The sequence below is a fragment of the Labrus bergylta genome, chromosome 7 (genome assembly GCF_963930695.1).
Source record: "Labrus bergylta chromosome 7, fLabBer1.1, whole genome shotgun sequence".
In the NCBI taxonomy this organism is placed as follows: domain Eukaryota; kingdom Metazoa; phylum Chordata; class Actinopteri; order Labriformes; family Labridae; genus Labrus; species Labrus bergylta.
Window position 1 is genome coordinate 27,276,337 of NC_089201.1, and position 14,209 is coordinate 27,290,545.

The 14,209-nt window shown below is 39.3% G+C and overlaps 2 protein-coding genes across 2 annotated transcripts in view; both read left to right on the forward strand.

Annotated features, from left to right (window-relative positions):
• Nucleotides 1-1,798: 1,798 nt before the first annotated feature.
• Nucleotides 1,799-9,600, forward strand: adm2b (adrenomedullin 2b). The gene is made up of 2 exons (XM_020631430.3): nt 1,799-2,206; nt 7,732-9,600. Exons 1-2 carry the CDS (start codon nt 2,106-2,108, stop codon nt 8,138-8,140), a joined length of 510 nt encoding a protein of 169 aa, XP_020487086.1. The 5' UTR covers nt 1,799-2,105; the 3' UTR covers nt 8,141-9,600.
• Nucleotides 9,601-11,845: 2,245 nt separating this feature from the next.
• Nucleotides 11,846-14,209, forward strand: part of miox (myo-inositol oxygenase) — a 3,979-nt gene continuing 1,615 nt past the window's right edge. Inside the window, exons 1-5 of the mRNA XM_020631276.3 lie at nt 11,846-12,003; nt 12,167-12,247; nt 12,715-12,795; nt 13,657-13,819; nt 13,991-14,058. Of these exons, the coding sequence (XP_020486932.2) occupies nt 11,986-12,003; nt 12,167-12,247; nt 12,715-12,795; nt 13,657-13,819; nt 13,991-14,058 (411 nt within the window). The 5' untranslated portion in view covers nt 11,846-11,985. The remainder of the gene's footprint in view (nt 12,004-12,166; nt 12,248-12,714; nt 12,796-13,656; nt 13,820-13,990; nt 14,059-14,209) is intronic.

Consider the following 14,209-nt stretch of genomic DNA (forward strand, 5'->3'; position numbering starts at 1 on the left):
CCAAAAAAAAAACTGAACCTGACGAAATGAAGAAATGTCCAGCTTCTTTTTACTTCACAATATCCAGTTTCACCTCTAAAAGACTCTTCAGATTCTAGCTGTGCCTTTCATTCCTCGTTTTATGTGAGTATAGATGGAGGTTGCTCAGACTTCACTTACATGTTGTGAATGTGGCCAGATGTCTGATACTCTGGTTTTTAGCCTGAGGTTTTGTAAAGCTGAAACTTTAACTGAAACTCAGCCTTTCTGTGTAGTCAAAGCATCTTTACCTGCAGACGAGAGGGAGAGGGTGGACATGAACACACACACAAACACACACAAAAAAGGTTTGTTCTGAGGACAGACAAGAGACGTGTTAATGCACATGCTGGACTGAGTCGAGGTTCACAGTGTCGGAAACTAAGATTAGAAAATAATACTGCAAACTGCTGAGTCACACACGCACACACACACATAGGGACACACACTCAGCACTTTAATTAAGGCCTGAAGCCACCTCCACATACAGAGCATTCTTTTAATCAGGTTCAGACTCTGAGCTTCTCTTCTGTGTCCTCCTTCACACAAAAAAAGATTGGTGTAACACAAGGACACAGAGAACAGGATCGCATTAAACCAGAGTATGTAGGTACTGTATATCTCCCGTTGCCTCTACTGACATATTCAATTATCTGCACACTCACAGACAAATACTCCTGGATCACCTGATCAGTTCATATTCTGCTGCTTCACTCAGGTCATCCTCACAAAGACAATTTAATCTGCCTAAATCTGATTAAAAAGATGAATTGCTGTAAATACTGAACATCAGAAGAAACATTGTACGGATCCACATGAGTCACCGAAGTGCTGAGAAGTGAGCCCTTTAAAATAAATAAATAAATAAATAAATAAAGAGTGGTTGTGCTTGGTTGTAAAGATAAATGTCAGTTTTTGCAGAGAATTTCACAGATGTCACGAGAGCCTGCTCTGCTAAGATAGACCTTATAAGAAGGACACATACGTGTGCATTAATCTTTACAAGGCCGAATAACTGACTGTATATGCCACTCAGTTAATTCACATGTACATTTATTTATTCAGGGTTTTCTTAAAGGTTAGAGGTTAATGTTAAGGCTTACATTTGAACTTAAGATCAATAAGAACGGCTATACTCATAGATGGGTGTGTTTTCAGAGATTCAGAGGATTTAACATGCTGCCAGAGAAATGTCATAGGCATCTTTAAATAACAGACGTCACTTTTAATACTATTTTAAAACACTCAAAGATTGTACATATTAATATTTCACTATTTATTAAAAAGCAGCATGCAATTTAAGAAATACAATTGTACAGTCATTTTACATAATAATTGGTTTTCCTTATTAATTGGAAATGTATAAATGCCTGTATCTTACTCAAAGTATTCCCAAAATATTGTGTATGAGCAACAGATCAAAAGTTGTCTATACTTATATAAAAGGTGGATTTGTTTTCCAGAGTCCAGAAGGGGTTTTATATGAGCCCACTGGGTTTACGGTGGGTTTCGTAGCTCCTTTCTAAGTGGGTCAGGCTCACTCTGTCCACAAATAAAAGTTCATTGTGTAAAGCTACATCCAACAGGACACCCAAATAAATACATTCATAAAATGACAAAGGCTCTTTACCTTTCCAACCAGGATTACATGGGGAGGAGTAGTTGTGCTTTAATTAGGTTGTGGTGTTCATTAGAGGTTAGCGTGTTCAGCTGGACAGACGATAAGCCTTCATCATCCTCCTCCCTCCTCCTCCTCCTCCTCCCCTAGCCAGGCTTTATAAATGAGAGAGCTCCAGTTGCTCCCCATAAGAGCAACTGGTTCCAATAAGCGTCAGAGAATCCACGTCCCTTTTTCCCCCCTCGAGAGACGGCCGCCGTGGAAAAGAGGATGCTGCAGACACGACTGATGATGCGTTCAATGTCATCTACACAGGAACATTGACTTTCTAGACATAACTTAAAACTCGTCAATTCCAAAAATAGTTTTCTCTTGATTTTTCAAATATAAAGACAGACACTGAAACAATCTTAAGGTCGTCTGAGATCCACCTCTGCCCCGGAAAGTGCGTCTTCTTCTCTGCGCCGTAATGAGTGCCCTGCTGCCGGCGTGGCTGTGGCTGCTCGGCCTCTTTCCTCTGGAGATCCAGTCCCGAGCTTTGACTCTGCACAGCCTCACTCACAGACACAGGTAACACCGCCTTACTGCACATTATTCACACACCAAGTGTGTTATTTGGGAGTGATGTCTGGGTTTCTACAGGAAGCACAAAATGAACTGTGTCGAGGCTATATTACCAAATGCAAAGTATTATTATCAGAATATGAACACATTAGTAGGCCTAGTGTTTAAACATTTAAGGACATCTGGTGAACCTATGTCCAGATAGTGAGTTTGACTTTATTGTTGTACTTTATATTTAAAATAAACACTTACAAACTTAAAAAAAATCATCAAGTCAAGTTAAACGAGCAGTTTCTGGTTGTAAAACATTTCCAGAAAATCCAATGATTTCATGATTACATGTGTTTTTATTACTATATTGATTTTAAAAAAACTTAGGGTCTTTGGTGGAACAAAAGAAGATATTAAGAGATGTCAGCTAAGGCTATGGAAACTGGAGACTAGTCCATTTCTAGAAATAAATACCAATCAATCATTGAAATAAGGAACATTGTTATGAAAACATGAGAAATGAGTGACAGATCTAACTGTGAAAGGCAGCAGTTTGTGAACATTAAGCATCTGTGTCTTGGCTTCTGGCAGTCATTAATGTGGAAAAAAAAAGGTCCAGGCAGAATGAGTTATTTCCATTCAACAGCAAGAGGTGAGACAGAGATATAGTTGATTGAGGACAAAGACACATGCACATCCCAAGATCATCATGTGAGTGTGTTCCATCACATGCAGATCGCTGCAGCATCCGTTTATTATTCAGCAGCCTTTGTTGTCTGACAAGATTCTGATGTATGACTTTGTGTGAGCAAAAGAGAGTCCAGTTGGGTCTTTTACTAAAATGTTTTGATGATTTCTTAACCATATAACTGTGAATCACAGTGTTCTCATAGTTGAGGCACTAAAGACAAAACGTTTAGTTGGATATTTGCATAATGGGGCTGGATAGCGTCACATACTTATTTAGCGTAATGATAAAGCTTTGGCACAATAAGAAATCATCAAAATATGATTCCATGTTGCATTCATATCTGCACACATTAAGTTTCAACTTTCTTTTACACTTTTCAATTGTATTTTTGAGGAGGAAGAACAGAGTGAATCTCAGTTTGATTCAACACTGATAGATGTAACATAATACTGCCACTGGCACTTAACAAAAGGTTTCTTGGAAAATGAAAAGGTGGAAGAAAGAAAAATGAAAGGATCCTGTAGTAATTTAGAGAAGACAGATGGATAAGAGGAGAAGAAATAATGAACAGACCCTGTAACATTTCCTTAAGTGAAACAGTAGGGGATCTGACAGGGACAAAAAGCTGTCTTTTGAGGAGTTATGTCAGGAGAGAGATTGTGTGTGTGTGTGTGTGTGCATGTGTGTGTGTGTGTGTGTGTGTTTCAAGCTCCCCCATGCTGAGCTCTAACTTGGGAGGAATGTCGGAGAAGCTACACTTGATCTCAGACTGTGTCCAAGTTCACAACCTGGACTATCACACACACAGTTACAAGAGAGTGAAGTGTGTGAGACAGATCCTAACAGATAGAAAAGTCAGAAAGAAATCCATGTTTGTTCATTTTAATACTGCTGGCATGCAGAGTTGAGACAAACGTCCAACATCAAAACTACATTTTATAACTATGCCAGCAGCGTGGCTCTGTTGCTGGCAGCATCCCTTTGTTCAGTTTGGTCCACCAATATCTTGCCAACTATTCAATGGGTAGGCCCAGATTTTGCAGATGCATTCATGGTCTCCTGATTAATCCTAGAGACTTTGGTGATCTACTGTAATTTAAGATGATAGCATGGGGCTGATATTTTTGCTTTTGAGTGATGGATTATAACAACCTTACATTACATAGTTGTTGTGAAATGTGCTACAGTTGCTCCGTGTCCTTAGAGGTTATTCTTCAAGAACTTCTGCGGTTTTCTGACTTTTAATCACATCTTAGGGGTCAACATTTTAATCGGTCCAATTCTTCGATTTGTGACCAAATACCTGTAAAATAGAAGACATTCCCATCAGAACCCATCTTTACTTTTCTGACAAGTCTGAATTTGCAAATTCTAAATTATGATGTTGAGTATGATGAATCTTACACCAGCAGAAAATCAGAATGTCGGCACAAATACTAACATTAGCAATTAGAAGCTAAGCTGTGCCTGAGTGAAGCCTTACAGAGCTGAACGCTTGCCTGTATACACCTGCAACTTAAATACACAAACATAGTTTTGCTTCTGTAGTTGTACGGAGGTGCAGATAATTCGACCTGTGTTTATCTGGCAAAATGTTCAGTGGCCTACATATGCTTGTACAGGAAGGCACCTCAGCGCCAAGTGCTTTTTCTTTCATAGACAGCTGTTTTTAACATCACCGCAGGGGGCCTTTTTAACTGTGTATTTGTGTGTGCATGCATGTGTGAGTGTGTTTTTTTTTTTGTGTAGGAGAGGTGTTTAAAATGGAAGAGACACGTGAGCACATTGAATCAGTGTTAACAGATATGTGAGTTATGTTTCCAGTCAGTCACATACAACTGGCATGTGTGTCATGTGTGTGTGTGTGTGTGTGTGTGTGTGTGTGTGTGTGTGTGTGTGTGTGTGTGTGTGTGTGTGTGTGTGTGTGTTTGTCCGGGACTGCGAAATTCAATGAAATAAATTCAAAGCTAATAGAGTAGGGCAATCACACAAACTTCCTGGTGAAACTCAGTCAGGGGTGGGTGAGTGAATGAATGTGCATTTGTTTGTGTGTGTGTGTGTGTGTGTGTGTGTGTGTGTGTGTGCGTGCATGTGTGTTGGCAGTGAGAGCTTAAGGTGTCCAGCCAGGAGAGTGATCAGAATACCAGTCAGGATTAGTTTCAGGATAAAGATCATATTATTTGGGCTATTCTGGCCCACTTTACACACCAAACAAACACAAACGTTATCTCACTCCTTTGTGTCTCAACTCGTGAACAGCCAACACTCGTGAATGGAAAAGTGTGTGTGCTGCACAGTCATATGTACAGACTAACACTGGGGATCTTTTCTTTTTCAGTTATTTGAAGTGAAAAATTGTTATGCCTAAATTGTTTATTGGTAAAGGGCTTTTTTGATAGATAGATTGATGGATGGATAGATAGATCTAAATGCCAAATAGACTTTAAAAACCTGAGAATGCCCAAAAAACGTAGTATGAAGTTATTCACTCAAAAAGAACAAGGCAATGTCATATGCCTACATGACTGAAATATTAAAGAAAAGAGGCCTAGATTTGTTATTATGCCTTCATTCTTTTAAGTTCTCTACAGTTGAATATAACAATAGTAATGGATATAGGTTATGAAAACTCGAGTGAATGTGAATGGAGCCCAAAATGAATTATTGAATTGGATTAACCAATTCAAAAGAATCAAGCAATTTAAGATAATCTAATTTTTTTAGTAAAAATTGGTGCTGACATCGGCATGGAGATCACTATTTCCTATATCCAACTTTAAATAGCTGGGAGTAACTATTGCATAACTTTTGACTGGTCACATGTCCAAACAGAACTGCTAGTCTCAAGTGGCTGGACTCTTTAAACACTGAGAAAGAGGAAATGATGAATTGAAAAAAAAAAAAAAGAAAGAGTATTGTGACAAAGTGAGAAGAAAAGTAAGGTTAGCAGCAGGGAGGCGATAAAGAATGTACTTACCAAACACTTACTGTAAGAGGAGTGTCGCTGGAGGAGCCTCTTACTCCCATCTTTGTTGTGCTCTGTGGTCGTCACTGTGGTCTCCCTCCCCCGGTGGAAGATTTGTCTGCTCAGGTCCTGTTGTTGATTAACTTGATTAAAAATAATACATTTTTAGCTGCGTTGGTAATGGAGTAGATGGAAGCGACAATTGGTTGTTGTCTGGGTCGGTTTAGACCACTTTAGTCTGGATAAAAGCAGGATGCAAAGTAACATGTAGGGGTCTCTATTTGGCATTTTGTACTCTTGGCCCAAAATTTTAATTATTGACATGTAAAAGAAAAGAGCTCATCAATCTTGAACTGTGTTCAGCAGGTCCAAGTGAAGCTGAGTAAGCAGTATTTAATTATCGCAAGTGTTCACAGTAACATGCTAAGATTTTGTTGTTTACCATCTGAAACGATCAATTTTATCTTCACGTTACATAAAAAAAGACAAAGAGGGTTGTAAGGTATGAAGCCATTTGAAACGATGTTATTTGACTAAAAGGTCCATGTATTTGTGTAGGTCATTCCAGATGTGTTAGTTCACCACCTTATTTGCCTCTATGAAGGTTTATTCTCTGGTGGGCCCACTGCCCAACAGACCTGTAGCATTGCTTAATATGTAAATTATGTAACCTGAAACTTGACTTCTCTGTGTGACTTCTAGATTTTAAAACAGGTTATCATAAAGCTCAGGAAACTGTTGACTTGACCTAAACGCCTGGTTTGAAGTATGTTCTCTGGTTCTCTGGATGATTTGAAGATTGTTGCGGGTCAATTCATGGAAAGGAGGCTTCAGCCGAATGTGGAATCTCAGATACAGGAGTAACTCTGAGTATTCTGGCTGTGAGACAGTGGACCAACTCTGACTTAAAGAGCTTTCAATTAATCAACTAGTCTATTGGAGCCAAATTATGTGTTTGTTTTGTGCCATGGTATTGTCCTTGTGGTTGTGTGTGTTGGCCCTCTACTGGGCTCTGTGTGTAGCCTGGGCAGATGCTGTGGTTAAAGCAAGGCTCCAGGTGAGGTGGGACAGGTGATTGAATGGAGGCAAAGAGTTTTTTTACCGTGTCAGCCTGTCGGAGTTAAACGCATCCAACGCAGATTGGATTGAAATATCCAAATCAAATCATCAATGGACCGTGCTAATTTCTTTGAGCTAAGCACGCGTCCGAAAGCTTCCACATTCATCCCTCAAGTGATTTTTCCAAACAATATTGGGTTTGTTAAAATTGGTCACAACAAGTCAGTTTTTTTTTTTTAAACGAATGTAGTGACTTTGAGTTCCTGAAAAGTGCTTTATAAACAAAATGTATTTTTTATTATTATCTGCATTCAGTCCCTCAACTGTGGTCATGAGCACTGAGTATTGACCAGAGGAATGAGATCACAGATTCAAGCAGCCAGAAATTAATTTCCTCTGCAGGGTGGGTGGGCTTAACCTTAGAGGGGAAGTAAAGGGGACCAGATATACGTGTAGGGTAGAGCCAGAGCTGGCGGTAGAGATTTTATATCCAATCTGGCCTTGGAACGCCTCAGAAAGTTAGAGCAAGACGTTACTGGGTAGGGTTACTTCTCCTTCTTTCTTTCTATTTCATTGACTCGCTGATCTATTCATGGTATAAAAAGAGCAACAGATCAAGTACAGTGGACATTCCTGCAGTATAAGCCTGACTTCCTGTGAGGCATTTCATCTACTCCTGATTAAATTTCAGTCAGACACCAAAGCAGGCCGTCTGCACAACTGCTCAGGAAACTTCTGTGAACAGCGCTCTGTGTCTGCTTGTGTGCTGCATGGTTTGACCATGACATCTAATCATTTTTGTTTCTATATTTGTCTTGGTCTCAGGTCGGCTCTACTCAGACCCTCCAAACACCCGAAGCCTTCTTTCACTACCATCACGCCTGCTGTGTCTGACCTCTTCGTTTCCACTGACAACCACTTCACCCATGGAGACAGACACATCATCTGGAGGGCCCTGCTGCACAAAGAGCCCCGGTTGAAATTGTTCAACCCGTCGCTTGATGAAAGCAGGCTTGTGCCGCAGGAAGGGCCCGTCGGTCTGCTCAGATCGCGAGGCCGCCGCCACGCAAACAGCGGCGGCACAAGAGGCCACGGTCACCTGATGAGGGTGGGATGTGTCCTGGGCACCTGTCAGGTTCAGAACCTCAGCCACCGTCTCTACCAGCTGATTGGACAGAGTGGGAGAGAAGGCTCCTCCCCCATACACCCCCGCAGTCCTCACAGCTATGGCTAAGACTGCACATCGAGCTAGCACAATGCTTTTACAGATAAACACTGGAAAGCTGTATCAGTGAACCAATGAAGAGAGGAAAACGGGCCTTTTGATTTCTCCTAAAATGATGTCTCATGTACAAACAATCGCAGGCTGGATTATATTCTGTGGCAAAGATTTTTTTTCTCCTTTGGTTAAATAATCTATCCTCTCACGTGCTGCACCAGAGTTACGATGGATAACTGGCATAATAAGTGCAGAACTTTCATACCACACTTCAAGTTTTGCGTTTTAAACCAGACCACTGCCAGACCATCTCCCCTGAACCTTAACCAAAATGATGCCAGTGACAATTACACAATTCTAAAAAAGCTTTATAATGCTGTTGACTCTCGTTTGTGCCAGGGGTTCCCACAAATAGTTTGACCTACAAACTTTTGGAGGTTAAAAGAAAAAAATCAGATTTAGATGATGTGGTGAGGTTTTTGCATCGCTTCTTGCCAGGTAGTGATACAACAATTTTTCCTGAGCAAAATCATAACTTATAGGTAGATAATGGTCAATTCTCTAAATGAATATTTGAAATATATTCAAGATTTACTGTATTGTTTAACAATTCAACCTTCAGTTAAGGGTATGTGCAAGCCAGCACAAACAGAAGTTACCTTTAAGACCATCGCATGTACACTAAGTATTTCTTAGCCTTAACTTGCAGTACTATGTGATAAGTGCTTTACACAGAAATAACCATTCAGATGTGTGTTTAAGAGTAAAACTGTGCATCAGTGAAGCTCTGTCACACAGGTCAATGTCTACTATCGTCATCGTTGGTGATCCTGCTGATCTAAACTAACCTGAGCTCAGAGCTAATCCACCGTGTCCCTCAAAAGTACCTTCATCTCCCTCAGGGAGCAAGTAGCTTTACTTCTGTGGGAACATGAACTAAGAATAACCTCCAATCAAACCCAGTTAACCCAAAACCTCTCTAACCCTAATCCATGAAGTGTCTGGATGCTTCCTCACAGATAGATTGTCTTTTAACATGTGAACCAGGGACACTCGGACTATAATGTAAGGTACTTTTGACCTTAAAGGCCTTTATAATGTGTTGCCTTTACTGATCCAGAGTAAGTGTCACACTAAACATTTGCTGCTCAAAGTCTATGTTGAGCTGAATGATCGACTGCTTTTCTCTGTGCGTCAGGTTAGTATAACTGCTGATTCAGCTTGAATGTTATTATGAATGCATTAAAGCACTTTATTTTTTTTCATACAGTATAAATTTAACTAAATGTTTTATGTGACCTCAAATTAATGACACCACGTTGCTGTAAATATGCTAAATCTCCATGTCCCTGTGAACACCCTTTCAACCTTACAAGTGTCCTTGTAAACCCTTTGTGTTGAGTTTACTTACTACTTTGTTTTTACAATAACACTGTGAAGTAATAAAAAAGTCAAACCTTTATATGTGTAACGTCTGTCTATCTGTCTATCACTACGTTTGTGAGATTTAGGCTACTACACCGTTATTATATTCTAGGATGAATTGTTTGCTTGTTATGTCTGCAAGATGTCAGTATCATTACATGCACATTCAGCTTCTGTCCCCATGGGGGGAATTAAAGGTTTGCGCTCTCAGCAAAATCTGTGGCATGCTTCACTGATACTGCTGAGAGCTAAGAGCAGAACCAATACCGGCAAATACAACCGTACAAACCATAAGGGCAATAAATGGTTTAATCTATGACGAGAGCATTCCTGACTGAAATGATATTTTCATGGTTTTACAAGAAGAAAAAATAACTAAGCACTAAAGGCTGAAATATATTTGGTGTTTTAGTCCGTACTAAATTCAAAAAAGTCTTGAGCCTACATTTACTAAATGCAAAGGTTACTCTATTTCTCTAACTTTGGTTGCCCTTTGGGTAACAACTCAACTAAAATCTGTGCTTCATATCAGTGATATCTTCTTTTTCAGTCCACTCATGCATCTTTTTGTTTTTTTTACCAAAACAAGCCCCAAGCATCCAATTGTTATGAGTTAGATTTAGATGCGTCACACAGCAAAAGCCTCAGCTGGCACTATTAACCACTTTTAAGATGACCAATCAGATTAAACGGTTTGACCAAATCTCCACCAAAATTTAAACTAACACTTTGGAGCTTTACTGGTTAATATTAGCCTTACATCTATTATCATTATTATCATTATTATTACTAAAGTGAATCTTACAGCTGCTCAACTTCAACCTCTATAATTAACATAATCAGTCCTCCCTGATGACTGATCAACATGAGTCTGGTTCTGCTCGAGGCTTCTGCCTGATAACAGGATGTTTTTCATTGCCACTGTAACTTTGCTAAATATTGCTTAGTGCTCATGATGGAATAATGTCGGGTCTTTGTAAATAATATAACAAAGAGTAAGGCCTTTAACCTGCTCTTTTGTAAAGTGTCTTGAGATAAGATTTGTTATAAATTGGCACAATACAAATAAAGAATAGATAAAGAATAGTCTGAGAGTAAATACAAAAGCAGTGTTTAGCAGCTTTGTAGATTAAGAAATGATGTAGGGGGTTTTAGTTTTTCGGCATGTTACATAACCCTATTACTAAGAACCAAACAGAAAAACAACCCAATCAGATATTTGTTGGCATTGCGGTCTCTTGCTAGGCATTTGATATATTTGATTATGTATTAACTGTAAAAAATTTGAATATTTCCTTCACTGGACAGGTAAAGGTGCATTTGAATTTGATAAGGTAAGTAAAAGAAAGCAAGATTTTAACGTGATGTGATGCTTTAGTAGGAGTTTTTGTTGGAGTTGCAAAGTTTGCATTTTCTAAATGCATCAAAGCAGATATTACTGCTGAATGTATTCATTCCAGATAGTATGTGAGAGGGATGTCTGTTGACCGGCTCTGATTCAAGTCACACAGAGAGTGGCTACGACTGGAGGGAATTAATAAATGATAAGTCCTGGGTCATTGACTAAAGCTTGTTTGAACACATTGGTCAACTTTGGATCAACAAACAAAGATTTCCATCTAATCAGTGGAAGTCAATGTGTGTGTGTGTGTGTGTGTGTGTGTGTGTGTGTGTGTGTGTGTGTGTGTGTGTGTGTGTGTGTGTGTGTGTGTGTGTGTGTGTGTGTGTGTGTGTGTGTGCGTTTGTTTGTTTAAAAAAACATTAAACCAGAACATTTGATACTAAGAAACTGGTCGTTGTGTAATGGGGTCAGATTTAAGATCAAACTGTGAAAGCAGCGTTTTAGCATTAGGGTTGTGTTTCTGTAAATTTGAAGGTTCTTTGTCATCCAGGCCTTTAATGTTCAAAGTTTAATCCTGAAGACAACTGGACTTGATCATCAAACTTGAAGATGTTGTGTGTCATTGTGTGTGTGTGTGTGTGTGTGTGTGTGTGTGTGTGTGTGTGTGTGTATGCATAGAGGACCGAGAAACTGTATATAAACTAAAGTTTGTAGGTTTTTCGTAAAGCTATAGAAATGTACTCACTCTTCAGTATTCTATATATACAAATATATATGAATAAAAAAATTAAGAAACCAAATAAATCAACTGTAATGTGGAAGAACCACTGAGTCATACTACATACTCGCCTGCTGATCATTGGAAAACACATGCAAGTACACAAGGCCAAGGTTCAACACAGGGCACCCCGTTAGTGGAGGTTTGGTTAAAGTGTGACAGGAGATTAGTCCACATTCTTTGTAGGCGTACAGGGAAGGTCATGCACATTACACTCTAAACAGGCAGGATATATACAAGTGGTGAATCCGAGCAGTCAACTCCAGAAGACCAACCCTGACCAAAACATCACAACAAAGACTTGCTCTGTCAGCCATGAAGGTCATCAACATGGTATGTGCTGTGGATTTAAAACAACACCGATCCAGCGCTATCATCAGAACTTCATTATCTATCTAAGTTATTGCACTTTCATTTGAAAAGAATATGTCTTATTTAGCTTTTAGCTTTGCAAAGACGAACACATATTCAGTTCTTTGTGTTATTCTGAATGCAGGGTCCAGACCCCTCTCTGGCTTATCGGCCAAATTTGGAGCAGAATGAAACCAAAGCAAAGGAAGACTACAGAAACTACGAGGTAAGAATTCAAAGTTTCTCATCACAGGTGAGCACTTCAGAGTCGGAAAACATTATAACCATACTGAGGCCATCAGAAATTAAAAAGCAGTTCTTTTTACCATATATCAAAACTTCTAAACATTTCTTTTTACGGTTGCTGTTGTTGGAGCTGTAGGATTTCACAAACAGCACTTAAATGTATCTTCTCTTTGTGCACTGATTTACCGTCTTTCTCTACAAAGTTCTGAACATTTTCAAATTAAACTTTTTTTCCAAATTGTTTTACACCAGATGTTTTTTTTCTGATACAGGAGCTTGTGTTACTTCCTTTATTCTTGTTATAGTAAGTCATATTTTAAACAGAACATTTTCAGGCCCAGTGTATGTTTTTATGAATGTGAATAATAGGGAGTTACTTTGTACAGACAGTAAAAAGACAGTAACGCTGTTTATCTATTTTGTGTTCCATGTTTGTTTGCATTTCAGAGTGGAAGTCTCATTGATCGTGTATTCAAAACATACAAGCTCATGCACACCAACCAGACGCTGGACTTTGTGAATAAGAAGGCGAGTAAATCAGATAATTATCATAGAAAGCCTTTTTACATGGATTAAAACATATTTTGCATAGATAATCAACGGAAATGCATCAAAATAGTTTGTGTTGTGTCAGATGTAGGCAATTCTGTTTTTCTGTAACTCGTCCTGTTTGTGACGCAACGATCCTCCTGCGAGACTGAGCAAACAATCGTCCTCCAGCCAACAGATATTACGCCTGAACCAAATGTTGTTTGATTAACCTCACTACCCCAAAGGTTTCTCAAGGACACTTTGCTGTTTTATCACTCAGCGATTGTATAGACTAGAATAGAATATAATTACTTTATTGATCCCAAACTGGGAAATTTGTGGCGTTACAGGAGCAGGTTGTCCAAACACACAATATGAGCAAAAAAAACACAATGTTAGCAAATTCAAACACAATATAATATTAAATACAAAGTAAATAAGCACTAGAAATATCAAAACTAAGAATGGGAATATATACAACCAGGATTTAACTAAGCATTACTAGTCTTAAATATTAAAGATTAAATGTAAATGTGCAAAAACAGAGTTGTAAATGGACATTATCCTCTCTTAGGATTCCAAAGTTTTGGAAGACTTGAGATTAATAACATAAAAAAATAGTTCCCTTTCAGTTTGAATCATAATGTAGACTATTAATGCTGTCTGGTAACAAAACAAAAGAAAAGCTGCTGCTGCTGCTGCTGCTTTGTATAGTTAATCAATACTTAAACAGAAACATAAAAGCATAATTATCAAGCTGATTGCAGACCTGATCAATCTATCTTTGAAAACCTGATCCATCTATCCCAATCTCGGTTTTCATGGGTGTAAAATGCTGCGACTCTTACCTTCCTGCAGCACTCTGAATGGACCAGTTGCAACCACACTGAGATGGGGATGATGGACACCGTCATGTCTCTAGACCAGCTGGTGGATGAGTCTGATCCTGATGTGGACTTCCCTAACTCCTTCCACGCCTTCCAGACAGCGGAGGGCATCCGCCAAGCACACCCAGACAAAGGTACACACACACACACACACACACACACACACACACACACACACACACACACACACACACACACACACACACACACACACACACACACACACACACACACACACACACACACACTGTGTCGCAGCACGCACACAAGTCTGATAATTATCTGAATTCTCTGTCCTTCTGCAGACTGGTTCCAGTTGGTGGGTCTGATCCACGATGTTGGGAAGATCATGGCTCTTTGGGATGAAGCGCAGGTAGGCAACAGGTTCAATACGAGGACAGATAGTATGACTATCACATTCTTCCTCAAACTCAACCTGCCTGCACTGAATGACACCTACGATGTATGATTTAACTTGTGATATAAGCGGTACATTTCAAACATTTGAACAGCAGTCTGTGCGT